The sequence below is a fragment of the Nerophis lumbriciformis genome, linkage group LG13 (assembly GCF_033978685.3).
Source record: "Nerophis lumbriciformis linkage group LG13, RoL_Nlum_v2.1, whole genome shotgun sequence".
Classification (NCBI taxonomy): Eukaryota; Metazoa; Chordata; class Actinopteri; order Syngnathiformes; family Syngnathidae; genus Nerophis; species Nerophis lumbriciformis.
Genome location: NC_084560.2, coordinates 32,204,450 through 32,217,532, shown reverse-complemented (window position 1 = coordinate 32,217,532; position 13,083 = coordinate 32,204,450). Strand labels below are relative to the sequence as shown.

General features: G+C 40.0%; 1 protein-coding gene and 1 long non-coding RNA gene across 5 annotated transcripts in view; one reads left to right on the top strand and one right to left on the bottom strand.

Moving 5' to 3' along the window:
* Nucleotides 1-9,658, bottom strand: part of rnaseh2b (ribonuclease H2, subunit B) — a 40,366-nt gene extending 30,708 nt beyond the window's left edge. For all 3 annotated transcript variants that reach the window (XR_009816451.2, XM_061971002.2, XM_061971001.2), the window contains exons 1-4: nucleotides 9,442-9,658; nucleotides 9,214-9,282; nucleotides 1,662-1,775; nucleotides 1,507-1,583 (exon numbers count right to left, since the gene is read on the bottom strand). Coding sequence is in view for 2 of the 3 variants with exons in the window: in XM_061971002.2 (XP_061826986.1) it covers nucleotides 1,507-1,583; nucleotides 1,662-1,775; nucleotides 9,214-9,282; nucleotides 9,442-9,505 (324 nt within the window). In the remaining variant the exon portion in view is untranslated. The remainder of the gene's footprint in view (nucleotides 1-1,506; nucleotides 1,584-1,661; nucleotides 1,776-9,213; nucleotides 9,283-9,441) is intronic.
* Nucleotides 9,201-13,083, top strand: part of LOC133613592 (uncharacterized) — a 150,554-nt gene continuing 146,671 nt past the window's right edge. For both annotated transcript variants that reach the window (XR_012050776.1, XR_012050775.1), the window contains exon 1: nucleotides 9,201-9,307. This is a non-coding gene — a long non-coding RNA (uncharacterized lncRNA). The remainder of the gene's footprint in view (nucleotides 9,308-13,083) is intronic.

The window sequence follows — 13,083 nt, the reverse complement described above, 5'->3', positions numbered from 1 at the left end:
TAACGTAACATATTATGGTAAGAGTCATTCAAATAACTATAACATATAGAACATGCTATACGTTTACCAAACAATCTGTCACTCCTAATCGCTAAATCCCATGAAATCTTATACGTCTAGTCTCTTACGTTAATGAGCTAAATAATATTATTTGATATTTTACGGTAATGTGTTAATAATTTCACACATAAGTCGCTCCTGAGTATAAGTCGCCCCCCGGCCAAACTATGAAAAAAACTGCGACTTATAGTCCGAAAAATACGGTAGGTTATTTTTCATATTCTCCTCTATTTACCAGCAGATATGGCCAAAAGCTTCTATAATAAGGTTTTTTTAATATATATATATACACAGGGTCGCACCCCCGGCCAAACTATGAAAAAAACTGCGACTTATAGTCCGAAAAATACGGTAGTCTTTTTATTTTTGGTTTGTTGAAATTGTTCACACATTGCACAGCTTTTATTTTTCTATCGATACACACTGCTGCCTAGAAGACAGGGAGTAATTCAACCCTTTGAATAGTTTCTACCTCAGTTTGTATGGTTTGTTGAGTTAGCACAGGATTAATATGTGGAAATGACAAATGAGGTAGATGATTCATAGATTAGTTTTTATTTATGTTTTATTTTGTTTTTGTTCAAACCTAGATGGGCTGTGACTTAAAAGTTGAATTGCTTTGTAGATACACTGAGATCTAAGTTCATTGTGTTCTTAATGGTGTTTTTGAATTTATTCCTCAGAATTTTCAAAGAACTTGAAGTGTTTTGTCAAGAGGATGATTTGTGATATGTACATTTTCAGAATGTGCCTGTTCTATTTTGGGCCAAAGTAAAACAAAGAAAACAATTTGAAGTTTTCGTACAGTAATTGTATTTTTAAGTTATTATGCCATGATTTTAAGCGTCCGGCCTTTGTGGGAATAGATTTTCCTCCAATGCAGCCCTTGAGCTAAAAGGAGTTTGACACCCCTGCTCTAGAACTACAACTGGTTCGGAACTAACAGTGTTCGGATTGTAATCATTCCAACATGATTAGCAGCAAAGTAGACAGCCGTCAACGCTGTGGCTCGGAGAGCGAACGTAGGCGACAACAAGTAAGCTAGCTAGATGGTTAGCTAACCAGGGAGATTGTTTCGGTGCTCCTGAGATCGTCTTCCCGTCTTGCAACTCAGTGCGGTGTTTACGAAAGACGAACAGCTAAGTACTTGCGGCTGAGACGAGCGTTCAAAAATTTTTGTTTGGATCGTTTTTTTTTATATATTTCAATTAAAAAACACTGAAGTGATATTTTGACGTAAAAATGTATGTTTACAAACGCAGATTTCCGTCTTCTCGTGGACATTTCACATGCCTGCAAGTGAACATCATTGACACCCACTCCCTCCATAACACATTAAACACAGAATCCTTTAATTGGATAACTTCAGACTGTGTTGTTGTACCTGATATAGTGCCTGGTGAGTGCAGTTTAATGTAGAAGACATATGCTTGATGATTATCTTACTTCTTTTCCAGATTTGATCAAATAGGGTAAAATAAGGTACAGAGGATCCATCGGTGTGACAAAAAGAAGTCTCCCATCTGTGTAAAAAAAAATATGGTTAACAATTAGCAATAATTAGTACATATACTGTGTGTCTTACGGGTAGTGACGCTTACCTCTCTGTACTGTCTGGCCAACAAACCAGGAGCGGAATTCCTCTTCAAACACTTTGACCTCATAAAGCTGCAGCACGCCATCGCCACCACCTAGCAAGTACAGAGAGGCTGCATCTGCAATGAGAAGAAGACAACACCTCATTGTTGTATCCATGTGGGTGGGCTGGAGCCTATCCCAGCTAACTTGAGGTACACTCTTGACTTGGGTTGACCGGTATATCGCCACTAACAGAGTACCGCGATACTGATTAATTAAAAAAGGTACTATACTGCCTTTAAAAAATACCGGTACTTTTTTTTCCATGCAAATGATGCCGCGCCGTGGTGACATTTCTAGTAATATGAGCCGAAGCGCATGTGAGTCAACACACACACAGAGCACTTACATGCAGAAACAGTGTGGAGAGGGAGAATGGACCTATCTTGCCTTAAAAACTAACCATACACGTGAAGCTATAAACACTGAAGCGTCGCTCTCCAAGCGGTGCTTTAAAACATGTTGGTTTGGGTCATATAGACGATTTAAATTATATGAGGCTACGTTCACTAGGGCTGTGAAACTTTGAGCACCACACGATTCGATCCAGAATTGCTTCTCGATTTAAAATTGATACCTTTTTAATAACATTGAATGCCAGTTCTATGATTAACTAATTTCCTCCATAAAATAGATAAACAGTTTTATTAAGTTTTTACATCACTTAAAAGAAAACTGGTTTTGTTTAATAAAATTCTACCCAACATTTAATAAAGTCAAATACAAATAGGGCAACAAGAGAAGTATCCCACGTTTCTCTTTTCTAAAGTAAATCTGTACAGCAGCTATGGGCATCTACTTCAACAATATGATTTGCCTGAGTGCCTGAACAGGACAAATGACCTGCAACAAGGCCTAAGTTTGTCCGACAATAATAGATAAGTACATTAATAATCTATCCCTCACAATTTTGACGAAATAATACACTGGAAAATGACAGTATGTTACTGCATACTGTTATTTAATGCCATGTTTCTCCGTGTTCTAAAATTGTTCCTTGAGTGCAATAAGAAACCTATGTTTAATGTATTATAAAATGATCTGTAAAAATAAAGCCAACAATTAAAATTTTTTTGTGGTTACCTTTATTTTGAAAAGTATCGAATACATTTTGTTACTGGTACCGACTACTCTGGACTAGTCGCCTGTCAATCAAGGGCGCATACGTACTGTATATGTAGACAAACAATTATAGATGCTGATATTTGCCTTTTTAATTGATCAGTGATCGGCTGATGACCTACCACAGCTGTGTCCCAGGTAGGGCTGCAATGATTCATGGAGTTAATCGAATAATTTAGATAGACATACCGTATTTTCCGCACTATAAGGCGCACCTAAAAACCTCCAATTTTCTCAAAAGCTGACAGTGCGCCTTATAATCCGGTGCGCCTTATATATGGACCAATATTGAGCCACAACAGGTCTCGCAACTACGGGATGCATAACGTAACCCCAGCCTCTACTGTAGCGTCTATTCTATGCGCCTTATAATGCGGTGCGCCTTATATATGAACAAAGTTTTAAAATAGGCCATTCACTGAAGGTGTGCCTTATAGTGCGGAAAATACGGTAAATATTGATTTTAATTTTGTTGCGTTGATGATTCATTTGATGGGTAAAATAAGCACAAAACTGTTCCAATAGAGTGCACATGAGAGCGATCCGCATACTGGTGATGTAAATTGCGCTGCCAGTGATGTGACCTGTGTGTGAATGTGGGAGGCGGGGACAGCGCAGTGCGGATGTAGAGACATAACACAAAGGAAAAAAAACGAGAAAGTTGACGATAAAGAAGAGAGAAGCTGTCAAAGGTTAGGCGATAATTAATTTTTTTTATTCTTCCAAAATTATTTTTGGGTTGCTTTCATTATTCTTCACAAACTCGGGGAGTAAGTCTATGGATACAGAAAAGCTTTTAGGGCAAAACTCATAATTTAAATGAGAGCCAATATTCATTTTTGCTTTTGTTTAGTTATTGTGCACTAGACACTTTATTTTGTTAAAAAAAAATGTATGTTGCATTCAATAACATAAATGTAATGTGTCATCTGATTTCTAACAATACGAGCAAGTTTTAAGAGTAATAGGATAAGTTTAGAAAAATGCATCATTGTTTACTTTAGATACACGCTATAATGCATTTTTAGTACTATAAATATATTGTCAAAGTGTCGGATTGGGACTACAAATCGCATCGGATCAGAGGCCAAAAATGTTGATCGGGACATCCCTACAAATAACCATAATTTTAGCAACAATATTTTATTACAAGGTGCAGAAATTTACTCTTTTGAACACCCTCTATGTTAGTAAGCCGAACTAAACATAAGTGACTTGACTCATTCACACTAAACTTTAAGGAAGCATGGACCAAAGATAAGCAGAAGATAAAAAAAACTCTGGTGCTGTTTTAAAAGTGGATGATTTTGCAGAATTACTTTAATTAGTATCTAATGAAAGGGACACATGGTAGAAAATCGATTGATGTTCTTTGGTAATAAATACAGGGTTCTTACACCTTTTTCATGGTCAAATTCAAGCACTTTTAAAGGGCTTTCAAGATCAATTTTCCAATTTTTCCAGTACCCTTCAAAAGGCGAAAACCAGTGTGAATAAATTCATTGCCTTGTTGTTTGAGGTCACCAAATGCCGTCTGAAGGAAAATGATGGAAAATCTGCTAAAACCTAAGCCGAACATTGAAGCAGCAGTTATCATTAACTGAATGGGGCATAGAAAATGAAGCAGTGTTTTTGTAGACTATTCAATGTCATTTGTGTTTGCAAACGTGTCTCCATTTGTGTTGTTTTTCACATTTCTTGTTCTTTTTCTTACTTACAGCACTAAATTACATTGACCAGCAAGGATTGATTCACACCGTATTTGTGCTTGTAAACTGCATTAATGTGATATAAATACATGCACCCTAAAATGTCAATTTCACTAATTTATTAACAAAACTGTTCCACATTAATATAATAATAAATTAATAATATATATATATAATAATATAATAAAATAATAATAATAATATATATAATAATAATAATAATAATAATATAATAAATTAAATGAAAATATTTTGTTTGTTTCACAACACCTCAGTCACCTTTCATTAAGCATATCTAGCCATATAACTGTGGCTATGATAAGAAATTAACAAAAAGACAAAAGTTAACATTTTTTGCTTTCACTGAGGTAGCCAGACAAGTTAAGTAGACAATGAAAATAAGAGAGCAAGAAATGCATACAACCATGTTGTGTAAAAACTACAAAATCATTCATATTAACTCAGCTCTAAATTGTGAAAAAGGTAACGAATTATACATTACATGACCTTCACAGTACAAACAAGTCCAGTAATGTAACCATTTTAATGCACTTAACCAAAACGACAAAATGTAACTTGTTTACTTTAACTGAGGTAGTCAGACAAGTTAAGTAGACAACCAAAATAATGGAGCAAAAAATACATCGAACCATGTTGGATTTCCTTTTTGCATACTTTGCAGCAGGCTACACGTGGATTTGCTCCACGTTTTAACCAAAGTTTGTATTTGTAATTTTTCATCCATGTTCATTAAAACGACAACCTCCCGGCATGATGGACCAATGCACTACTGTCCTCTTGGGGGCGACACAGAGCCATATATACGGCTCTGGCATGACAACAACCTAATGTAAGGGCTCGTGCAAATGCCAACAGATCAAGCGTGTAGCTTTCATTTTTAAGGAAACTTATTTTATTTTTTTCCATTTTATAATTAGCCTATCGAGTCAGACTGCCGAGAAATATGATGAACATTTCCAAGCATTTACAAGCACTTCACCCAAAATTCAAGCATTTTTCAAACCTTGAAAACACAACATTAAAAACCAAGCATTTTCAAGGTTTTTAAGCACCCGTACGAACTCTGTAAATCAGGCCTGAGCAATTATTTTGACTTAGGGGGACAAATTTTGAGAACAAAATGTGTCTGGGGGCCGGTATATCTATTTTTAGGAACCCGAATACAAAACCTCACAATAATGTCTGATTGAATGCTAAAAACGTTATGACAGACCGCCTTAAAAAACGAAATGCAATTTCACACTTTTTTACTGAATGAGACACCCAGAATAAAGAATGTGGGATTTACAATATTTAACTATGAACGATAAAACACTGAATATTGACAACATATGAACGTCACATCCCCTCTTGATCGACATATTTTATAATCAACAAAAAAGCATTAAAAAAAGCGAAATATGAACGCCAAGGGTAAAAAAACACCCACCTACTATTTGATACATCTGATACATCACTAAGCTTTACAATTTTGTAAACGTCTGTCCCTGACACCCACATTTCAGGCTGGCCGCTCTGGAAACACTCTGTGGAAACGCTCCCCACCCACACTGCTTGGTGTCTCGTCTGAGCTGCTGTGACCTAGATGACCATAGTAACTACTAGAGATGCGCGGATAGGCAATTATTTCATCCGCAACCGCATCAGAAAGTCGTCAACCATCCGCCATCCACCCGATGTAACATTTGATCAGAACCGCACCCGCCCGCACCCGTCCGTTGTTATATATCTAATATAGACGATGCAAGGCATTAGTGAGGTTATAAAGCTTTTGCCTGTTAAAGAAAGGAGACCCAGACGCACACCAGTGCGCAATCATATGGGAGCCGCGCTGAGCGCACCTCCAAGCGCGTCTCGCTGCCGGCGACGGCCGGGTATGGGCCCAACGCTCCAGCGCCATCCATTTTCAGGGATAGTTGATTCGGCAGGTGGGTTGTTACACACTCCTTAGCGGGTTCCGACGTCCATGGCCACCGTCCTGCTGTCTATATCAACCAGGGTGAGCCCCACCCCTTTCGTGAGCGCACTGCGCGCGGAGTGATCCCTGTTACGCGCCCCCGGCAACAGGGGTGGCGGGCAGGTAAGCTGCGCGGGCGGAGTGACCCCTGTTACGAGCCCCCGGCCATGGGGGTGGCGGGCAGGTAAGCTGCTTACCTGCTGCGCGTGACGCCGGCCGCGGCGAAGGCGGACGAGGCGGGGTGTCGGTGCGGTGGGCGCGGTGGTGATCCTGGACGTGCGTCGGGCCCTTCTCGCAGATCGCCTCAGCTACGGCTCCCGGTGGGGCCCTCTCGGGGGAAGGGGCCTCGGTCCCAGACCCCGGCGAGGCGTCGGGGGCCTTCTCCACTCCGTAAAAGTGTCCATCTCTTTTTCTTTTTTTTTCTGTTGTGGCATATGCAGCAGGTGCCTGCTCGTTTTTCGTATGTGGGTAACAACATTTAACTATGTATATATATTTCCGAATTGGTTTAACTACCACCCGCCTGAATCTATTTAAAATCGAATTTTTTTTTATTTCAACCGCCCGACCAGACCCGACCCGACCCGCGGATAAAATCTTTTTTTTTTTTATTTCATCCGCCCGATCCGCGGATAATCCGCGGACTCCGCGGTTGTGCCCGCAAACCGCGCATCTCTAGTAACTACCGTATTTTCCGCACTATAAGGCGCACCTAAAAACCTCCAATTTCCTCAAAAGCTGACAGTGCGCCTTATAATCCGGTGCGCCTTATACAGTATATGGACCAATATGTAACGAATTTTCGTTCTTATCTGTACTGTAAAGTTAAAATTTGAATGACAATAAAAAGGAAGTCTAAGTCTAAGTCTAATATTGAGCCACAACAGGTCTCGCAACTACGGTAAGCAGCCGCCGACTTCATTATCCCCCGCGCTTCTTCTTCTACGGGGGAAAATGAAGTCGGCGGCTGCTCACCGTAGAAGAAGAAGTGCTTCTTCTTCTACGGGGGAAAATTAAGTTGCCGGCTGCTTACCGTAGTTGCTAGACCTAAACTTTATGTAAAGACCCAAATATGGCTCCTATTAAGAGACACGCGTACGACGCAGAGTTTAAACTCAAGGCGATCAGTCACGCAGTAGAACACGGGAATAGAGGAGCAGCGAGGGAATTTAACATTAACGAATCAATGGTGCGAAAGTGGAGGAAGCAACATGATGAGCTGCGCCAAGTAAAGAAGACTAAACAGAATTTCCGAGGGAACAAAGCGAGATGGCTACAGTTGGGAGGACAAACTCGAACAGTGAGTTGTTGAACAAAGAGCAGCAAGTAGAAGTGCCAGTACAATCACAATTTGTTTTGTTGACATTCCCTTTAGTGCAGCATCATCTAATGGATGCATAACGCAACCCCAGCCTCTACTGTAGCGTCTATTCTATGCGCCTTATAATGCGGTGCGCCTTATATATGAACAAAGTTTTAAAATAGGCCATTCATTGAAAGTGCGCCTTATAATCCGGTGCGATTTATAGTGCGGAAAATACGGTAATGAGATCACCATAGTAACTAGTAGTGATGGGTCCGGCAACACCGATGCATCGGCGCATGCGTCGAGCTCATAGAGCAAAACCCTGTGTCAGTGCGCGTACCGCTTTTAGAAAGTCACGTGACCGATCATGAGCTGTTTTGGTCACGTGACCGATACGCGAACTGTGCCGCACTCCCGCCTCCTCTATGCCTTGTGAGCGGGTCTTTTCTACAGCCGGAGAAATAATAACTAAGAGAAATCGTCTAAAATTTAATACGTTGGAAAAACTGTTTTTTTTAAATAAAAGTGTGTACAAAAAAAATAAAAATAAAAATTCCCAGATCACAAGCATCCTCATTCACAACACGTTCTCTTAGTTTTCCATGTTATGATACATGTTTACATTATTTATTGACTGTATCTAAAACAGATAAAAATATATTTTTATTTAAATGAAGGTATGAAATAATCCTAAATGAAATACAATGATTTGGTTTATATTACTGTATATACTAGGTCATAAAATCAGTGTCAGTTGAGTCGGTCCATAGGTTGCCTGTAGGGATTTTTAATGTCCAGCAGATGTCAGTATTTAGTGACACAGTATCGACACAGTATCAATACAGTTTTGCTATGTGTCGAAACGCTTCATGACGCCTCATCAACGCATCACTAGTAACTAGAATATCATGCAAAAGCGCAGATTCCAACTATTGAAATACTTTGTATAGTTCAAGACTTACGGTCAATTGCAAACATCACTGCACATCATAATGGCAGCTACAGTTTCCATCTTAAAGATCTAAAAAAATGATTTGGGAATGTCCGGCGGGCCAGATTGAAAAGCTCAACGGGCCGCATGTGGCCCCCGGGCCTTAATTTGCCCAGGTCTGCTGTAAATAATACTTGAATCATGAGAAAGGAAGCATGTTTTAGCTTGAGTCTTACTCAAAGACAGTTGTCATGTGACTACTCCCATCCAATTAAATAAGTCAGCCAACAAGAAGGAAAAAGTAGTAGTTGTTTTCAAATGTGAAGGGTTAGCATTAGCAATGTATTGTGTTGTGCTAAAACACTTTTGTTATGAGTGCCAGTAAGATTTGGAAGTGATTAGAAACTCAGAGAGTTTAATATAAAGTTGCAGGTGTGTTGGTCACTGGTGGGCGGACCGGAAGTTGTACCTGTTGCGGGATTCCGTAGTCTCACAAAACTTGGGTCACTGTCCTTCCCCTGTGCGTCTATGGCGGAGTCTGAAGGCACCACAAGTACAGTCAGGTACGTCACATTCCAACATCTCTAATACATTTAGAGAATGGCGGTAAATGCTTGACAAGTGACGAAACGAGCACGCTAGCTTAAACTCGAATAGTTAGCTTTCTTGTAGCTAGCTCGTAGCCGCGTTACATTACCTGCTGTAATGACGACCCAGCTGTCGCTTTCTACATTTGGCGTTCGCTTCTTTTTGGAGGCCATGTTGAAATGTTGGACCTTGTCGAGGGATTTTGCTAGTCAGTGTTTTCACTGCGGGTTACAGAGTTATCCTGAGTAAAAGTAAGCAATTGAACACATGCGAGTGTTTTGACATGAACTCAGAAAAGGCGCCTCTCTTCCTAGCATCCGCCATTTTCTCAACAGGGGGGGGGTATTCGCCGTAATGACAATAAACTGGCTTCTGTACATTATTAGCTTTCATTTAAAGACAACAATAATATGTTTAGAGTAGTTAACAATATGATGAGCCCAAGTATTTTGCTAATGTTCAGAAACTCACGGTTTAAGCCTCGTGTATTCTTTGGTCTCCCCCCCCGGAGTGATACAATGGTACGCACCGATGACGTCACCGTGGTTGTAGTTCCCTAATAATCCCGCTAGAGGTCAACCAAGGCCTTCGATATGTAATGATGGCGTCTTAGTGTTTTGTTTTGTTTTTTATTTGAACAAACAAGAAATATACAAACAAAATAAGGCACTTTCAATCCAATTCAACAAATGAAATGCTGAGCAACTTGCATATCAATATCAACCAAACCTAACCCCCCCCACCCCGGATTGTAAATAATGTAAATAATTCAATGTATATACTCTGATGTTTATCTTGTGTGATGACTGTATTATGATGATAGTATATATCTGTATCATGAAGTGGACCCCGACTTAAACAAGTTGACAAACTTATTCGGGTGTTACCATTTAGTGGTCAATTGTACGGGACATGTACTGCACGGTGCAATGTACTAATAAAAGTTTCAATCAATCAATCAATCAAATACAAAACACATTTATAAAACAGTCCACGTTGTGTACAAACCAAATATGTTAAAGAACAAAAAAATGAAACAAAAGGGACTATCATTACAAACTTTAACATTCTCCTCATTTTAACTGATTATTTCAAAATGAAGTGCACAAGTAAGGCCTCTTGCAACAAGTTATTGTTGTCGAGGTTGGACGCAGTAAGAGTGGGGAGTATTTCGAATGTTTTTTTATTTAAAATTTTGCCCATCATTCACAATCCCTATGAAAGACAAGAACACAAATGTTTGTCTTTTTTTTTATGCATTCTAAATCGGAAAATATGGCTAGTACGAGGTGGCTAACAATGCAGCTAATGGTAGTACCATTGGTAGTAAAGCCCTCTAAAAAAACCATCCAAAAACTGCCACCAATGCTCCATTCCTCTTGTGATCTGAATATTAACTAAATATTAGCAATATTGTTATTATAAGTGCTAACACAGACAAACCACTTTTCGTGGTGCTGTGATCAGAGCGCCAACTAGCTTGCGCAGCTACTGTATTAACATACTAAGCTATCGCCTCTGAGTTGGTGAAAGTTAATTCTAGATTTATAAATCCCGCCTCTCACTTGTATAGTCCAAGGATGTAGCCATAAATCGAGCAGTGGTCAATTTTGACATTCAATTTAGACCCAGAGATTGTAAGAAAGTTTTTTTTTTCTCTGCGTAAGCACTATAATTCTTCATCTAAACTGGAAGATAAGAACTTCCTATCAGTGGGCATCCGAGTGAGAGCAGACATTGTACAGTAAATGATTGTTTTATTATGTTCGTAGTGTGTTTATCTTGCTTAGCACTTAGCAATACTGCTACATGGTGCTATAGTGTTTCACTAGAGCATAATCAGTTTAGCACACAAAGCTTCTAAAACTTGTTGCTCATCCTCCTTATCAATCAATCAATGTTTATTTATATAGCCCTAAATCACAAGTGTCTCAAAGGGCTGCACAAGCCACAACGACATCCTCGGTACAGAGCCCACATAAGGGCAAGGAAAAACTCACCCCAGTGGGACGTCGATGTGAATGACTATGAGAAACCTTGGAGAGGACCGCATATGTGGGTAACCCCCCCCCCCCCCAGGGGAGACCGAATGCAATGGATATCGAGTGGGTCTGACATAATATTGTTAGAGTCCAGTCCATAGTGGATCCAACATAATAGTAAGAGTCCAGTCCATAGTGGGGCCAGCAGGAAACCATCCCGAGCCTTATAATAAGGCTAAAAAATATAAGGTCCTGGATAGAGATGTAAGATAATATTGTGCTGCCGATATTATCGGCCGATAGATGCTTTAAAATGTAATATTGGAAATTATCGGTATCGGTTTCAAAAAGTAAAATTTATGACTTTTTAAAACGCCGCTGTACGGAGTGGTACACGGACGTAAGGAGAAGTACAGAGCGCCAATCAACCTTAAAGGCACTGCCTTTGTGTGGCGGCCCAATCACATATCTATGGCTTTTCACATGTACAAGTGAATGCAAGCATACTTGGTCAACAGTCATACAGGTCACACTGAGGGTGGCCGTATAAACAACTTTAACACTGATACAAATATGCGCCACACTGTGAACCCACACCAAACAAGAATGACAAACACATTTCGGGAGAACATCCGCACCGTAACACAACATAAACGCAACAGAACAAATACCCAGAACCCCTTGCAGCACTAACTCTTCCGGGACGCTACAATATACACCCCCCGCTACCCCTCCCCCTCACCTCAACCCCGCCCACCTCAACCTCCTCATGCTCTCTCAGGGAGAGCATGTCCCAAATTCCAAGTTGCTTTTTTGAGGCATGTTAAAAAAAAATAATGCACTTTGTGACTTCAATAACAAAGTGCCATGTTGGCATTTTTTTCCAAAACTTGACTTGATTTATTTTGGAAAACCTTGTTACATTGTTTAATGCATCCAGCGGGGCATCACAACAAAATTAGGCATAATAATGTGTTAATTCCACGACTGTATATATCGGTATCGGTTGATATCGGAATCGGTAATTAAGAGTTGGACAATATCGCAATATCGGATATCGGCAAAAAAGCCATTATCGGACATCTCTAGTCCTGGACAATCATTTGTCCTACAGTAATTGCTGTTGTCTGCCATGAGTACTAGTGTGATTGTTGTTTAAGGGAAAAGTGAACGTTGTGATGCGTCTGTGAAATTAAAATGTCGCCGTATGCTTAAAGTAGGCAAAATACGTAAATATTGCATATTCATATTCTATAGACGGAATGGAGAGACGCCCATTAGCTCCATTGTTAGCTGACTTTTGCTAACGTTTATTTACAAGTTACGGAGGAATAAAAAAAGAAAAACGTGCTTGTGTCACATAAGGATTGTAAATGATAGACACAATTCCAAAAATCAATCAATCAATCAATCAATCTTTATTTATATAGCCCTAAATCACAAGTGTCTCAAAGGGCTGCACAAGCCACAACGACATCCTCGGTACAAAGCCCACATACGGGCAAGGAAAAACTCACCCCAGTGGGACGTCGATGTGAATGACTATGAGAAACCTTGGAGAGGACCGCATATGTGGGTAACCCCCCCCCCCCTCTAGGGGAGACCGAAAGCAATGGATGTCGAGTGGGTCTGACATAATATTGTGAGAGTCCAGTCCATAGTGGATCCAACATAATAGTAAGAGTCCAGTCCATAGTGGGGCCAGCAGGACACCATCCCGAGCGGAGACGGGTCAGCAGCGTAGAGATGTTCCCAGCCGATGCACAGGC